The sequence below is a fragment of the Wickerhamomyces anomalus genome, assembly GCF_001661255.1.
Source record: "Wickerhamomyces anomalus NRRL Y-366-8 unplaced genomic scaffold WICANscaffold_4, whole genome shotgun sequence".
NCBI classification, from domain to species: domain Eukaryota; kingdom Fungi; phylum Ascomycota; class Saccharomycetes; order Phaffomycetales; family Wickerhamomycetaceae; genus Hansenula; species Hansenula anomala.
The window spans coordinates 416,705-431,918 of record NW_017567113.1 but is presented as its reverse complement, the minus strand read 5'-3'; the positions used below and the strand labels follow the sequence as shown (position 1 = coordinate 431,918).

Below are 15,214 nucleotides of genomic sequence, written 5' to 3'. Positions count from 1 at the left end.
TTGTCAACGCCAGTATCAGTGGTGGTAATCATTAAAGAAATTGGACCAATTCTACAAAAAACCACACTTGAAAATCAACTACAAGTCATCAATCTTCCTAATATGAACTCTTCATTTGAAACCTTAAGGTCACTAGTGAGGTTTGGGGTTGGTTCTTATTTTGATGCAATCACTTCAAACAATAAAAGTGAAACAATCAGCTCTACCAAGAAAAAAATCAATGAACTTGTTTTGTCTTTGAAAAACCTAGATCAAGCTATTCAAATCCCTGATCTTTCTGTCACTTTACATCCAGTCCTAAAAGATGCCATCGCAAAAGGTGCTAATCTCCAAAACTATACAGATTTCATATCTGATGAGACCCTCAATGATTCAACATTTTTGAACAACATCCAGACTATTGTTAATGAATGGGTAAGATCAATTCAAGCAGTAACGAAAATGAATCGAGAAGTATCAGAGGGTTCAGCGGCTGATGAGATCAACTTTTGGACATCTATGGAAAACACACTCACGGCCATTCAAACTCAACTGGATTCGGATGGTGTCCAGTTATCATTAGAGGTTTTGAAATATGCAAAGAGATATCATGCGACAGTCAGTTTTTTCTCAGATATTGAGATCAAAGAAGCTATGGCTACAGCTGCTGATTACAACAAATTAATGAAAGATTTCCCGCTTAATGAATTATTAGTTGCTGAAGACTTGGTGAGAGTTGAAGATGCCATTGTGTTGATTTTGAATCACTTGAAGAGACTAAAACTCACATCATATCCTATTAGTCGGTCATTACCTTTTCTTGAAGCTATTTCCTCTGATCTTGAAAGAAAACTTAAACCAATGGTTTACAACCTCATGTCGTTAGATTTTGAACAATTTATTATTGAAGTTCAAGAACTCAACTCTATATTTGACACATGGGATAGACAAGCTAAAGAGTTTACAAACGTTGCCAGAGAACTTCTAAGGAAAAGAGGTGAAAAGTTTTTATTTGTTAGAATCAATTCAAAAACTATACATATGAAGGAGCGCATTCAAGAAGCATTGTCATTCAGATCAAGTCACAACGAGCTAGTTGATACACTCTCAAGAGTCAGAATGGATCAAAAAGAATTAGATTATGCATATAACGCCATTAGAGATGTCGATGTTTTCAGTGGCGACGTTGAATGGTCCAACGCTAAAAAGTCCTATAACAGAAGAATTCATGATATTGAAAACCAAATTGTTGAAGGTATGAGGTCCACGTTAGACAAATCCAGAAATTCCAATGAGATGTTTCAGGTTTTTGAAAATTATAGATTTTTACTTGAACGCCCAAGAATCAGAGCTGCTACACAAGAATACCAATCTCAACTTTTAACGATAGTTAAGGGGGAAATATCTGAATTACAAGAAAGTTTTACAAAGAAATCGGACGAATCTTCACTGGCTGCCCTTTATGATTATCCCTCAATTGCATTCACGTTGCTTTGGGCTAAACAAGTTGAAGCGAAGCTAGCATTCTTGATGGATAGACTTGAATTAGTCTTAGGCAAAGACTGGAACTTATTTGCAGAAGGTCAAAAAATTTATGCTGAAGTCACTGTTTTTAAGAAAAAGTTGAATACCAAACCAATTTTTGATGACTGGTTAAGTTTTGCAAGTGAGAGAAAGATTGATGGTAATATTTTGAAGCTATCCAAAGACAAAGAAATTAGATTAGAAGTCAATTTTGATGAAAACCTTATGCAGCTGTTCAAAGAAGTACGTGCTTTGAGTTATCAAGGATTTCAAATCCCCCATAATGTGGTATTATCATCTAGGCAAGTGAGAAAAGTCTATCCACATGCTGTCATTTTGACTGAATCCATTGCTGATTTCCCTGCACTTTTACAATCCATTGAATCGCTTCAAGAATTTAAAGTTTTGCTTGTGTCTGAAAGAAATAAAATATATCATCTTATTGAACAATGCTTATCAATAAAATGGGAAACAATCACCAAAGCTCATGACTTAAAACATATAGAGATCCAGACCACTGAACATCAACAAGAGCAACTGATATCTCAGTTAGAGAACTCAATTTCTGATCTCCAACGAAAGCTTGAAGTTGCTGCTAAATACAAATTTCAGATGAATGAAGACTTCCAGCTGTTACAAACATGTCAATACGATTATGATAACTTCAAAGATATAATTTCTGATGTCCAAAAACTTATTGATCAACTCAATTTTGAAGGGTTTACAAATGTTGATATATTTGTGTCAAACTTGAACACCAAACTAAGGAAAGCACTTGTTGATCGTTGTCTTGAAGAAGACTTAACTCCGGAAAAGTCCGTCCATCAGATTGTTTTAGGCTCAAGGGTTTCAATATCACCAGCATTAGAACGTTCAAAAGTCAACTGGCTAAGTGTGTTTCAAAATAAAATTGAAACAATCAGAAACCAATCCAAGATTTTCGATCGTGTATTACAAAATGAAGACACTAATACCTCTTTGATGAATGATGAGTCTTTGGAACAACTACATTTCCATTCAAGTAAATTCATCAAACTGATTGATGAATATTATGATGATGCTTACGCTTTTTTGAAGGTTTGGTCCCAATTTGAAGCTTTGTGGAACTTTCAATCAGATGAAATCTATAAAGATCTAGACCTTGACGGATGGCTTGAAGTACTCGATGAAGTTAAAAAATCAAGAAATACTTTTGACACCAATGAAACCGTTAAAGTTTGTGGCTCCTTCATCATTGATTATAATGATGCAAGAGAGAAAGTACGTTCTAGATTTCTGTCTTGGAACAGGGACTTACTAGGAAAATTTTCATTATCTTTGTCTGGAATCATCAAAGTCACACATGACTCCATTATCAAGGGAAAGAAATTTTTGGAAAATACAACTCTGAACTTGTCGTCGGTTAAAGAAACCATTGAAGTTGTTACAAAAGTTCAGGAGTTTAAGGATCTTTTGAAAATGGTTGATTGCCAGATCTCGAAACTCAAGTTAGGACAAAGCACTTTGACAAGACAGAGGTTCAAGTTTCCTTCAGATTTTGTTTATTGCGAACAGATTGAAAATGATTACGAAGCGCTATCAGAATTGGTTTCCAAAAGAGCTGCTGCTATTGACTCCCAAATGGACGTTATAATGAAGAGTATTGAATCAGAAGCACAGCGCTTAGAAAGTTCAATTTTACAAGTCCAACAAGATTGGGCTCAGTCAAAACCTACATCCTCATCAAACTCTCCAACAAAATCACTAGAAGTACTAGCACAATTTGAGAAAAGCTTCACTAACTTGAGTGAACGAAAATTGTTAGTGACCAGAGCTGCCTTTCTTCTCTCATTACCAGTCAAAATACCTGTTGATATTTCATCAAACCTAGAAGAATTGAGAGATTTAAAATCAGTTTGGATTTCTATTCAAGGATTATGGACAACATTAGATGACTTGAAGGCTATGACATGGTATGATGTGAAACCTAGACAATTACGTAAAGAGCTTGAACAGCTTTTGGTCAATACTAGGTCCATGCCTGTAAGAGTTCGTCAACACGAGCCCTTTCAAATATTTTTGAAGAATGTCACAGACTTATCCAACTCTCAGAAGTCCATCATTTCATTGAAAGAGGATCATGTCAAGGAGAGACATTTGAAATCATTATTCAAAAAATTGAACAAAACTTACAAAAGTACGTTGACAATTGGAGATATTTGGTCTTTAAATTTGGTACTCAACGAAGGTGCTGTCAAGGAAACAATGGAGCAGGCAGGTGCTGAGAAAGTTTTAGAAGATGTCTTGGAAGGAATTCGTGACTATTGGGAACAAGCGTCGTTTGAGACCTTCAATTTTCACGGTCAAAACTTGGTGAAGAATATGGCAGCTCTACTTGAACAATCTTTCAATGATTCTCAAAGTCTCGAGTCTATGAGAAACTCCCCATATTTCAGAGTTTTTGAAGATGAGGCTGTCCAATGGGAGTCCAAGTTAAACAACGTACACCAAATTGTTGATCTATGGGTGGAAGTTCAGAGACAGTGGATAGACCTTGATGGTGTATTTGACTCCAAGTCTGGTATTAGAAAGTTACTTCAAAGTGAAGCTTCCAGATTCCAGATGGTTTCAAATGAATTTATCTCAGTGCTGAAAAGGGTGTTCAAGCACAATTTTGTAATAGAGATTTTGGGAATTCCAGACCTTCAGGGTATAATGCAAAGGATTTCGGAATCTTTGTCAAGGATTGCCAAAGCATTAGGTGAATTTTTGGAAAAGCAGAGAGATTTGTTCCCAAGATTCTATTTTGTCGGTAATGAAGACCTTTTGGAGATCATTGGTAATATGGGTGATTTCAGTAAAATATCAAAGCACTTGAAAAAAATGTTTGCCGGTGTCAATGATTTGAAAGTTGAAAATGATTCCATAACACATGTGTCATCACCAGAGGGAGAGGTTTTGAAGTTGGTTGATGCAATTTCGTTATTGAAATATTCACGAGTTGATGAATGGTTGACCCAACTTGATTACGAAATTAAACACACATTGTCCGTCATGGTTGCTGATTCTCTAGAAGGCTTCACAGATAATAAATTTGAAGCTTGGATTGGTACATATCCAGCTCAGGTTACACTTCTTACCCTACAGATAAGTTGGACTAAACTGATTGAAGAGTCGATCACTACAAAGAACTTTGATGGAATCTTACAAGATCTAGAGTCTTATTTAGATATCCTTTCTGGAATAGGTAAAGGGAAAAACAAAGCTGTTGAATCGTTTATCATTGAAATTCTTCACCAGAAAAATACAACTGAACATCTCAAAGCTCAAAATATAGATAATATTCATGATTTCAGGTGGGTTTCTCAGCAAAGATTTTACTATGCTTTTGAAGAAAGTGATTACCTTAAAAGATTAGAGGTCAGACAAGCTACAAAATCATTTGTTTACGGATTTGAATACTTTGGTGTTATGGAAAGACTCGTTTCCACACCACTTTTACAAAAAGGCTTTTTAGCAATGACTGGAGCGTTGGATCAAGGATTGGGTGGTTCACCATTTGGGCCTGCTGGTACAGGTAAAACAGAAACTATCAAATCACTTGGTCAAAACCTTGGTAAAATGGTTCTAGTGTTCAATTGTGATGAATCTTTTGATTTCCAAGCAATGGGTAGATTACTACTGGGTATTTGTCAGGTTGGTGTTTGGGGTTGTTTTGATGAATTCAACAGGTTGAATAAAAACATTTTGAGTGCGGTTTCATCTCAAATTGAGCAAATAGAGATGGGTTTAAAATCTAAAAGTTGTGACATCGAACTTTTGAGTAGAAAGACACCACTCAAAGACGGTACTGGTATATTCATCACAATGAATCCAAGTTATTCTGGAAGAGCCAATCTCCCAGACAATTTGAAGAAGCTTTTCAGAAGTTTTTCCATGAAGTCGCCTGATAGCGAAATTATTGGCGAGGTGCTTTTAAGCTCATGGGGCTTTAAGTCATCAAAAGCCCTTTCAGAGAAAGTTGTTCGGTTTTTTGAACTTTTATCATCAAGAAGCTCAAATCAACCACATTATGACTTTGGACTCAGAGCTTTCAAAGTGGTGCTTTCAAATGCCGGCAAAAAACTTCTGGCCTTAAGCGAGTCTGATGATTCTGAACTTCTGGCTATTGTGAGGAGTATCAACGAGACTATTAGTCCAAGACTTCTTGATCAAGATACCAAAATTTTTGAAGATGTGAGAAATGAAGTTTTTGGTCCTATAGTGGATAAAATTGAAGAGATAGAACTAGTGTCAATTATCAAGGAATATATTAAAGGAAAGGGGCTTATTTGTTCAGATAAATGGATTATGAAGTTGATTCAGTTTTATAATATTCAAGAAAGCCAACAAGGTGTCATCGTCGTTGGTAAGGCCGGAAGAGGAAAATCAACTTTATGGTCCTCCTTACTTGAAGTTTTGTCAAAAGTTGATGGTAAAGATGCTTTACACTACATCATTGATCCTAAAGTGTTATCTAAGAATGAGCTATTTGGGTTTCTTGATCCAGTTACCAGGGACTGGAGCGATGGTTTATTGACATCCATTATTAGAAAAGTTCTAGAAAATCTAAGGGGTGAACTTACAAAAAGAGTTTGGGTTGTTTTTGATGGTGATATTGATCCTATTTGGGTAGAGAGTTTGAACAGTGTTTTGGACGACAACAAAACTTTGACACTTCCAAATGGTGAACGACTTCAAATTCCCCAAAACATCAGATTTATCTTTGAAGTGGATGGATTAGACTTTGCTACACCTGCAACTGTCAGTAGATGTGGTATGGTTTGGGTTGAAGAAGCTACGATAACTTTGAATGATGTGTTAGGTCATGAATTATGGTGCTTAAATAATGTCCCAATAAGTGATATAGAAGAGGTGGATCCTTCTAAGCTTTTGATCTTACAACAGCAAGTGAGCTCTGTTTTGAAAACTGTCCTTGATGGCCACATGGATGAGATATCAACTTTTGCCGTGAATAATTTAGATCACGTGATGGATGTTGATGTTATGACAATGGTGAAGCAGATATTTGTTTTTATCAAGTGCTATATGAGGAAGGTAATCAGTGGCCAGTTTGAGCAAGGCGGTTCTGGACTAGATATAGATGAACGATATGTCAAGAAAGCTTTAATTTTGTCAATATTGTGGTCGTTTAGTGGTAGTGCTCCTCTAGTTGAAAGACAAAAATTTTCAAGCTATGTCTCTTCTTTTTTTGAGTTCAAGGACTTAGTTCCCAATGAAGATGATTTGGATGTGCTTGATTATGAGATCGATAATCAAGGTAATTGGATTAACCTGGAGCATTTGTTGGAAGTTCCAAATCTTGGTCCCGAATCTGTTATTGATCCAAATACTGTCATACAAACTATTGACACATTGAGACATGAAAATTTAATCTTTGCACTACTTCAAGAAAAGAGGTCGTTGATATTATGTGGTCCTCCAGGTTCTGGTAAAACGATGACTTTATATGCTGCTCTCTCCAGGTCACCAGATATTGATGTCTCCAATTTAAATTTTTCAAAAGAGACATCCCCAACAATCCTACTTAAAGCAATGGAGCAGCTCTGTGAGTACAAGAAGACTGTCGATGGCCTAATAATGCGTCCAAAGGTTACAGGAAAACGTGTTGTTTTCTTTTGTGATGAAATTAATTTGCCCAGATCAGACAAATTTGGTACACAACATGTTATCTCATTTATGCGTCAAATGATAGAAAGGAATGGTTTTTGGAGGCCATTTGATAAACAATGGGTTAACTTGGTAAATGTTCAATTTGTTGGAGCATGTAACCCACCCTCTGATGCTGGAAGAATCAAGTTGTCTCCAAGGTTTTTGTCACATTTAACGTTAATAATGGTCGATTACCCTGGTTCATCATCACTTCAACACATTTATAACACTTTTGTTCGTGCTACTTTGAAGAAGGTCCCCCATTTGAGTGGTTATGCAAAGGACATCACCAATGCAATGCTCGATGTTTATTCAAGATCAATTTCTAAATTTACTCACAATACTCAAGCTCATTACATTTACAGTCCTCGTGAGCTCACTCGTTGGGTTCGGGGTATGCTTTATTCAATTCAACCTCTATCCAGTCTTGATATAAGTGATATTATAAGAGTATGGGCCCATGAGGCAACAAGATTATTCTGTGATCGGTTGGTATTGGAAGATGAGCGTACTTGGACCTTAGACCTTATTGACACCGTTGCGATTGACAGATTCCCAAATATAAATCGTGAGAAAGCACTCCAAAAACCCATCTTTTTTAGTAACTGGCTTTCGCTATATTATGAACCTGCTGACAAAAAGGAGCTCAAGTCATTCATCGTGGAGAGATTGAAAGTGTTTTCGGACGAGGTTCTAGACATTGATTTTGTTCTTTATGACGATGCTATTGATCATATCCTTAGAATAGATCGTGTTTTGAAACAACCACAGGGTCATTTAATATTAGTCGGTCCAAGTGGCACTGGTAAAACAACATTAACCAAGTTTGTTGCATGGATTAATGGTTTGAAAATTGTCCAATTGGGTGTTACACGTAATTATTCACTTGGAGAGTTTGATGGTGTTTTGAAAGATTTGTTGAAACGGTCAGGTGTTCAAGGTGAATCGATTTGTTTTATTGTTGACGAATCAACCATCTTAGATGGTGCCTTTTTGGAAAGAATGAATTCACTACTCGCAAATTCACAAATCCAGGAAATTTTTGATCAGGATGAGTACAACATTCTCTTGAACTTGTGTAAGGAGCAGGTTCAGTCGCGTGGTTTGCTCTTAGATACAGCTGATGAACTTTTTGGCTGGTTCACGCAGCAGGTTGCAAATAACCTCCACATCGTGTTCACTATCAATGATCCAAATGACGCCAAATCGCCTCAAATTATAAGCTCACCTGCTTTATTCAATAGATGTGTTCTCAATTGGATGGGTGATTGGTCCTCGGAATCCTTAATTCAAATAAGCCAAAAACTTTTGGGATCAGTTCCAATTGATAAATCTGAATTTGAGATTCCTGTTATTCCATCAAATGAGCTATTTTTCAACATGAGGTCGTTCAGGGATGTCATTGGCCACTGTATTGTCACATTACACGCCAAAGAGAACTTTGAGAAGAGATCAGGCTCCTTGATTGACTTTATTAATAGCTTTGTGTCAGTTTTTGGTATGAAAGAAAGGGAACTTCAAAGTGGTCAAAGACATTTGAATTCGGGTCTTGACAAGCTAAAGGAAACTGTGATCAAGGTGAAATACTTGAAGGAAGAATTAACCACCAAGGAGCAAAATTTGACAATGAAGGAAAAAGAAGCTCGTGAGATGTTGAACAAGATTCTAGAGGAGCAAAATGAAGCTGAAAGAAAGCAGGAAGCATCAATACATCTTCAAGGTGCCTTAGAACGACAAAATGTTAAGATTGAGGATCACAGAAAACGTGTTTTGGAAGATCTAGCATTAGCTGAACCTGCTGTTTTAGAAGCTCAAAGAGGTGTTAAAAATATCAAAAAACAACACTTGACTGAATTAAGATCCATGTCAACGCCTCCAGCTACTGTTCAAATGACATTAGAATCTGTCTGTATTCTATTGGGCTATGATGTTTCAAGCTGGAGAGATGTGCAACTGATAATCCGTAAAGATGACTTCATTTTCAACATTGTCAATTTTGACTGTGAAAGGCAGGTTACTCTTGAGCTTCGTGAGTACATGGAAGAAACCTATTTAAGCAGACCAGATTACAACTTCAACTCTGCTGATCGTGCTAGTAAAGCTTGTGGTCCACTTTTACAATGGGTCCAGGCGCAGGTTCGTTATTCAATTGTGCTTGATCAGGTTGGTCCTCTACGTGAAGACATGTTGGTGTTGGAGGAAGAGTCTAGACAGAACCAGGCAAGATTACTGGCTATTGATGATATGATCACTGAACTTCAAGAAAGTATCGAAAACTATAAAAATGGGTATAGTGAACTGATTAGGGACACGGAAAAAATCAAATCTGAAATTTCTGAGGTACAAGTAAAAGTTCAACGTTCAATGAAATTGGTTGAGAGTTTAAGTGAAGAACGAATCAGATGGGCTGATAGCGTGAAGGGCTATAACGACAATTACTCTTGTTTACCAGGTGATTCTTTGTTGGTATCGGCCTTCCTTACCTATTCGTCATCTGTTGATCATCAAGAAAGAGTTGAAAAGTTCAATTCATGGAAACAATTGCTATCAAAGCACTCCATATCTTTCAATGCAAATCTCTCTTTCTTGGATTTCACTGGGTCATCTGCCAGATCGTTGGATTGGCAGCACAAGGGACTTACAAATGACGTCCTTTACTATGAAAATGTTGCAATTATTGAGAAAACTTCAAAACTTCCATTTATTGTGGATCCATTGGGTCAAATTGTTGAATTCATGAAGGTGCATTTACAGCCCAAGAAATTAGTGGTTACAAGTTTTCTTGATGATTCCTTTGTCAAAAGTTTAGAGAATACAATGAGATTTGGAGGTGCAATTCTGATTCAAGATGCTGAATATTTTGATCCAATAATTTCTAGATTATTGAATAAAGATTTTGAAAAAGTTGGGGGTCGAAGACTTATTAGACTAGGAAATAGAAATGTTGATTGCTCTCCTGACTTTAAATTATATTTGCATACAAGAAATCCATCCATTCATATCACACCATTTGTTAGATCTAGAACCACTGTGATTGATTTTACCTTAACGGAAAGCAGTATAGAAACACAGGTATTGAACATGACTCTATCTCACGAAAGACCGGATGTTGAGCAGCAAAGGTTAGATCTCGTCAAGCTTAACGGTGAATATAAGGACCGTTTGAAATCTCTAGAGGGTGATTTGTTGAGTGTATTGAGTGAGTCTAAAGGTAATCTCTTGGATAGTGAAGAGTTAGTTGAAACATTAGAAAGGTTGAAGGTTGAATCGGGTGAAATTAAGCAAAAAGTTGAGGAAACTACAGATGTTATGAGTAAAGTTGATGATATTTTGGAAACTTACTCGCCATTGGCTAAAAACTCATCGCTTATGTTTTCTTTACTCAAAAAGTTAAAAGATATTCATGCCTTCTATGAATTTCCACTATCTGCATTTATGTCAATTTTCACAGAAACTCTCACATCTTCCAAGGAATCTAACGGTGATCGTGTTGAGACATTGATAGTTGATCTTTATAAAGAGATATTTGCTAACATATCTCTTTCTTTGTTGCAACGTGATAAGGTTTTAATAGCTTTTGTGATGGGTTTGTTGTATTTGAAAGAAAAAGAAAGCTTTGCATTTATGAAGTTTGTTGTTTCTTTGCTAAAGTCGGTAGTTTTGGAAGGTGATTTTGGACATTTGATTCAAGAGGCTTTTGGTGTTTTATCAGTAAAAATAGATAGTGATGAGTTGGACAAGATTTTCAATGGGAATGTGAAGGCTGCTGATGTTGCTTCTGAGTTTAATATCAACATATCAAGTATACTCCCACTTCTAGATGGTGTATTGTCTCAAAGAACCAAACCATCAGATATAAGAGATGGATTCAAGTCAATTTCACAGTTTTTATTCACTGGTTTTGGTCAGTATACATCGAAATATGATTTGAGGGATGTTATTCTTAAAAATAAGCGTTCACCAATAATTTTGGCCTCCACTAGTGGATTTGATCCAACATACAAGGTTAGAAACATTTCAAGAGAGTTAAATCATGAAATCAAAATTGTTGCTATGGGTTCCACAGAAGCCAATAAGATCGCACATGTTCAAATGGAGGAAGCTGCGAAAAAGGGTGGTTGGTTAATCTTGCAAAATGTCCAAACATCTTCTGAATGGCTTGAGCTTTTACAAAAGAAGTTAGATGGTGTTTCCTTGAATGAGGATTTCAGATTATTCTTGACGTGTGAGGTCACTTCTGATATTCCTACAACATTATTAAGATCATCAGATGTTTTGGTTTTCCAAAATGCGCCTGGTTTGAAACCTTTGATGGTGGAATATCAAAAATCATTTGGCACCAAATGGGAAAGTGGCAAACCGGTTGAAAAGAGACACATTTACTTTTTACTTTGTTGGTTCCATTCGATATTACAAGAAAGGGTCAGATATGTTCCAATTGGATTTTCCAAGAATTATGATTTCAATGACTCAGATTTCGATACTGCTGTTTTTGCTATTGATAGGTGGTTTGACAAAATTAGTGGAGGAAGAGACAACATTTCACCTGAAGATATCCAATGGTGTGCTTTGCAAACACTTGTCGGTGACATTGTTTATGGTGGAAAAGTTGATGATGATTCTGATTCAAACATTTTGCATGAATTGAGTGATAGAATCTTCAGACTTGAATCATTTGAGCATGATTTCAATTTAATCAATAATGAAGTCTCACAAAGGTTAAATATTTCGTTGAATCCACCTGAAGGAAGATCTGTTGATGACTATATCTCATGGATTTATGCGCTTCCAGATGTTGAGCCACCATCTTGGATTGGATTGGAAGATGACGCGGATTTATTGATGAAGAGGAAAGAAGCATTCGAAATTTGTCAAAATGCAGCTGCTATTTTAGAAGATTTAGTCGTGATTGAGTGATAGCTATGATAATAGAGATTATGAATTTGTTGGTTTTTGTAGTTGAATCTGCCAATTTTCACGGGTCTGATGTGGTGGGCTGGTGCTCGTAACCGTGACGTATCGGGATTATGGGTACTTAATTTTGAAAGCTTCAAGTAACAACTGGCAATCCTACAACTTTTTATAACTATCCAAGGATATGCCGAGTCAAATTGATGTCTTCTATGATGAAGAGAGCCATTATGCTCAACTAACGGAGAAACTAAAGCAAGAATCAATCAATTTAATACCCTTGAGTGACCAATTATATACAACGAGGGATGTATCCAAAGTTCCATCAACTTATAAGCAACTAGCACCAGATGGAGATGTCATTGGGCTACGTACAAGATTTGATAACCAAGCAGCGATTGGGTCCTTTTCTGTTGATGATTTGACGGAGATTATGAAAATGGATATGGATACTGTCAAACACTCAAATTTTGATCAATTAACAAAGCAATACTCAGATGAAGTTCGACAATTTTGTGAAGATTTGATACAATGTATTAAGTTGAGAGAGAAGTATCAAGCACTTTCAAGTCAAAGGTCTTGTGATAATCCTTTATACGCTGATTCTTGGAAAAGTTATCCACCTCCACAACCCAAAGGATGGCATTTCGAAGATGAATTTGGTTCCGTTAACTATTATCATAGTGCGGAAAGTGTTCCTCATTATTCTGGTGAAAATTTTGATTTGAATGATTATACAGATAATGTTTTGAAACCACTTGTGAAAGGATTGAAAACCGAGATGAAACTTACTGTTGGGAAACATATAGAAATTGAAGGTTTCAATCAACCAGAATTACCATCTTTCAATGAGTTCTTGGATGATTTGAACTTTATCATAGATACAAGCATAGATAAAACAGGGGTTATGTTATCAATGAGAAGGCTTGAGTACTTGAAAGAAAAATTTGAATCATATATCTTGTTGAATGAACATCAAGAAACTCTCAAGACAAAACTCAATCCTCATCGAGATTTTTACAACTGTCGAAAGATTGACAACAATATTGGATTATCAATGTGTATGACCAAGAAACACTTACTTAATGTGATCAATTTGAAGCTTCGTGAAGAGCCAGATAGGATCGTTTATGATGATAAAAGAGGTAATAGATTCACATTGGAGCAGTTATTTCAACCATATTTTGATTCAAACAATTCAAGGAGGTTGAATGTTGATGATTTATTTGAGTTTGGATTGATTGATAGGAATTTTGGTAGTGTTGATGATAGCTCAGGTTTGAATATTGATAATGATACTGATTATGAAGCAATCATCAAGAATGAAATTTTGTCAAGAATCGAGCATACTTTTTTAAGAATTGAAAATTCTATTGGCGGTGAGTACCTAAGTACTATTTTGAAACAAGTTCTTAGTGACTATGAAAAATCAAAGTACCAGTTTGGTGAGATTGGTATAAATTTCAATCTTTTAGATACTTATAGAGAAGGTCAAGGCAAATGGGAATCATTAGCTGATTGGATCATTGATAATAGATTGGTGAGTTATAATGTGAAATGGATCATTAGAATTCCTCGAAATTATTCAATTTTGAAAGAACAAGGACAAGTTTCAAGTTTCCAAGACTTCCTAAACCAAATATTTAAGCCATTATTTGAAGTTTCAATCAATCCATTAAAGAACCCAAAATTACATTATTTCTTGACCAAAATCTCAGGGTTTGATTTATTATCAGTGGATAAAAGACATCGTGATGAGTCCTTATTCGATATCCCTAAATTACAATCACCAAGAAAATGGACATCTGATGAAAATCCCCCATACAGTTATTATTTGTACTACATCTTCAAAAACTTCAGCAAACTGAACAATTTTAGGAAATCAAGATCAATGTGTACATTCAATTTAAGACCTCATGTTGCATCACTCTCAGATCGTTCAGGATTAGGAATCATTACAGAGTCATTGTCATCATGTTTCCTCTTATCCAAGAACATCATCAATGGTGAAAAATTGGCAAATTATCCAGTTTTGCAATATTTATACTATTTGAAGCAAATTGGTATAACAATGTCACCTCTATGTTGGAATAAAACATTACAATTATCAAATGATGATGATAATCATATTGAATCAAATACGTTTGCTTATGAAAAGAACCCAGCTATTGAATTTTTCCAAATTGGGATGAGAGTTTCTTTAAGCACAAATAAACCATTATTTTCAAGTTTAACAAGAGAACCCTTGATTGAAGAATATAGTGTTGCTGGATCAATGCATAAACTGAGTGGTGTTGACTTGTGTGAATTGTGTCGTAATTCTGTTTTGATTAGTGAATTCAATGGTGATTTGAAAAGACATTGGATTGGTGTTAAATATGTGGATCATGATCAAGATTCAGAAAATAAACAAGATTGGGAATTTAGTGATGACTTTGGTATTCAGAGATGCAATGTGCCAAACATGAGATTGGACTATAGAATAGACTCTTTGAACTTAGAGCATAAGTTCATTGAACAGTTACAGTACAGAACGCAGGAATAGAAATAATTGAAGTAATGTTAGATCAAATTGTATCCACGTGTAGCTTTTGACGGGAGATCTAACAATTACTGTAAGAGTAGATTCCTGATCAATACTAATAATTGAACGCTATAGCAAATGTAGCAAATCAAGTAAATGTATAATAATTGAATAATTGAATAAGTATATAGTATAAAATAGAATAAAAGTAAAAGTAATAATAAAAGTATTGTTTTTATAGCATGATTTAATAAAGTAACCCGGAGTAGATAATTGGAATAGATGGTACAAACCACAAACATCTGTTCCTTCTTGAAAGTTTTGCACTAATCTCATTTGAAATGATTCAACTGGATGGATTTGATTCTACTTGATCTAAAATTTCTTGAGATTTTGATTGAATAAATTGATTAGCTGGAGGAGTCTTTGAGATTCTCATATCTAGAAAGAAAATCAGCAATAGTATTTGAAGAACCAGGAATATGTTTAAATTTAACATCATAAGCTGTGATATCTTGTAAAAATCGGATAATTCTGGACTGATTAGACACTGATTTCTTGGAATTGGATAAACTAAGAACTTGT

At 35.5% G+C, this 15,214-nt stretch overlaps 2 protein-coding genes across 2 annotated transcripts; both read left to right on the top strand.

Moving 5' to 3' along the window:
• Positions 1-102: 102 nt before the first annotated feature.
• On the top strand, positions 103-12,111 carry DYN1 (dynein heavy chain; the record flags this gene model as incomplete). Its single annotated transcript, XM_019185716.1, has 2 exons — positions 103-10,861; positions 11,015-12,111. 2 exons carry the CDS (start codon positions 103-105, stop codon positions 12,109-12,111), a joined length of 11,856 nt encoding a protein of 3,951 aa, XP_019037946.1.
• Positions 12,112-12,937: 826 nt separating this feature from the next.
• Positions 12,938-14,476, top strand: WICANDRAFT_24593 (uncharacterized protein; the record flags this gene model as incomplete). Its single annotated transcript, XM_019181039.1, has 1 exon — positions 12,938-14,476. A coding segment is annotated over one exon (1,539 nt), but the record flags the coding sequence as incomplete, so codon positions are not given.
• Positions 14,477-15,214: the final 738 nt, after the last annotated feature.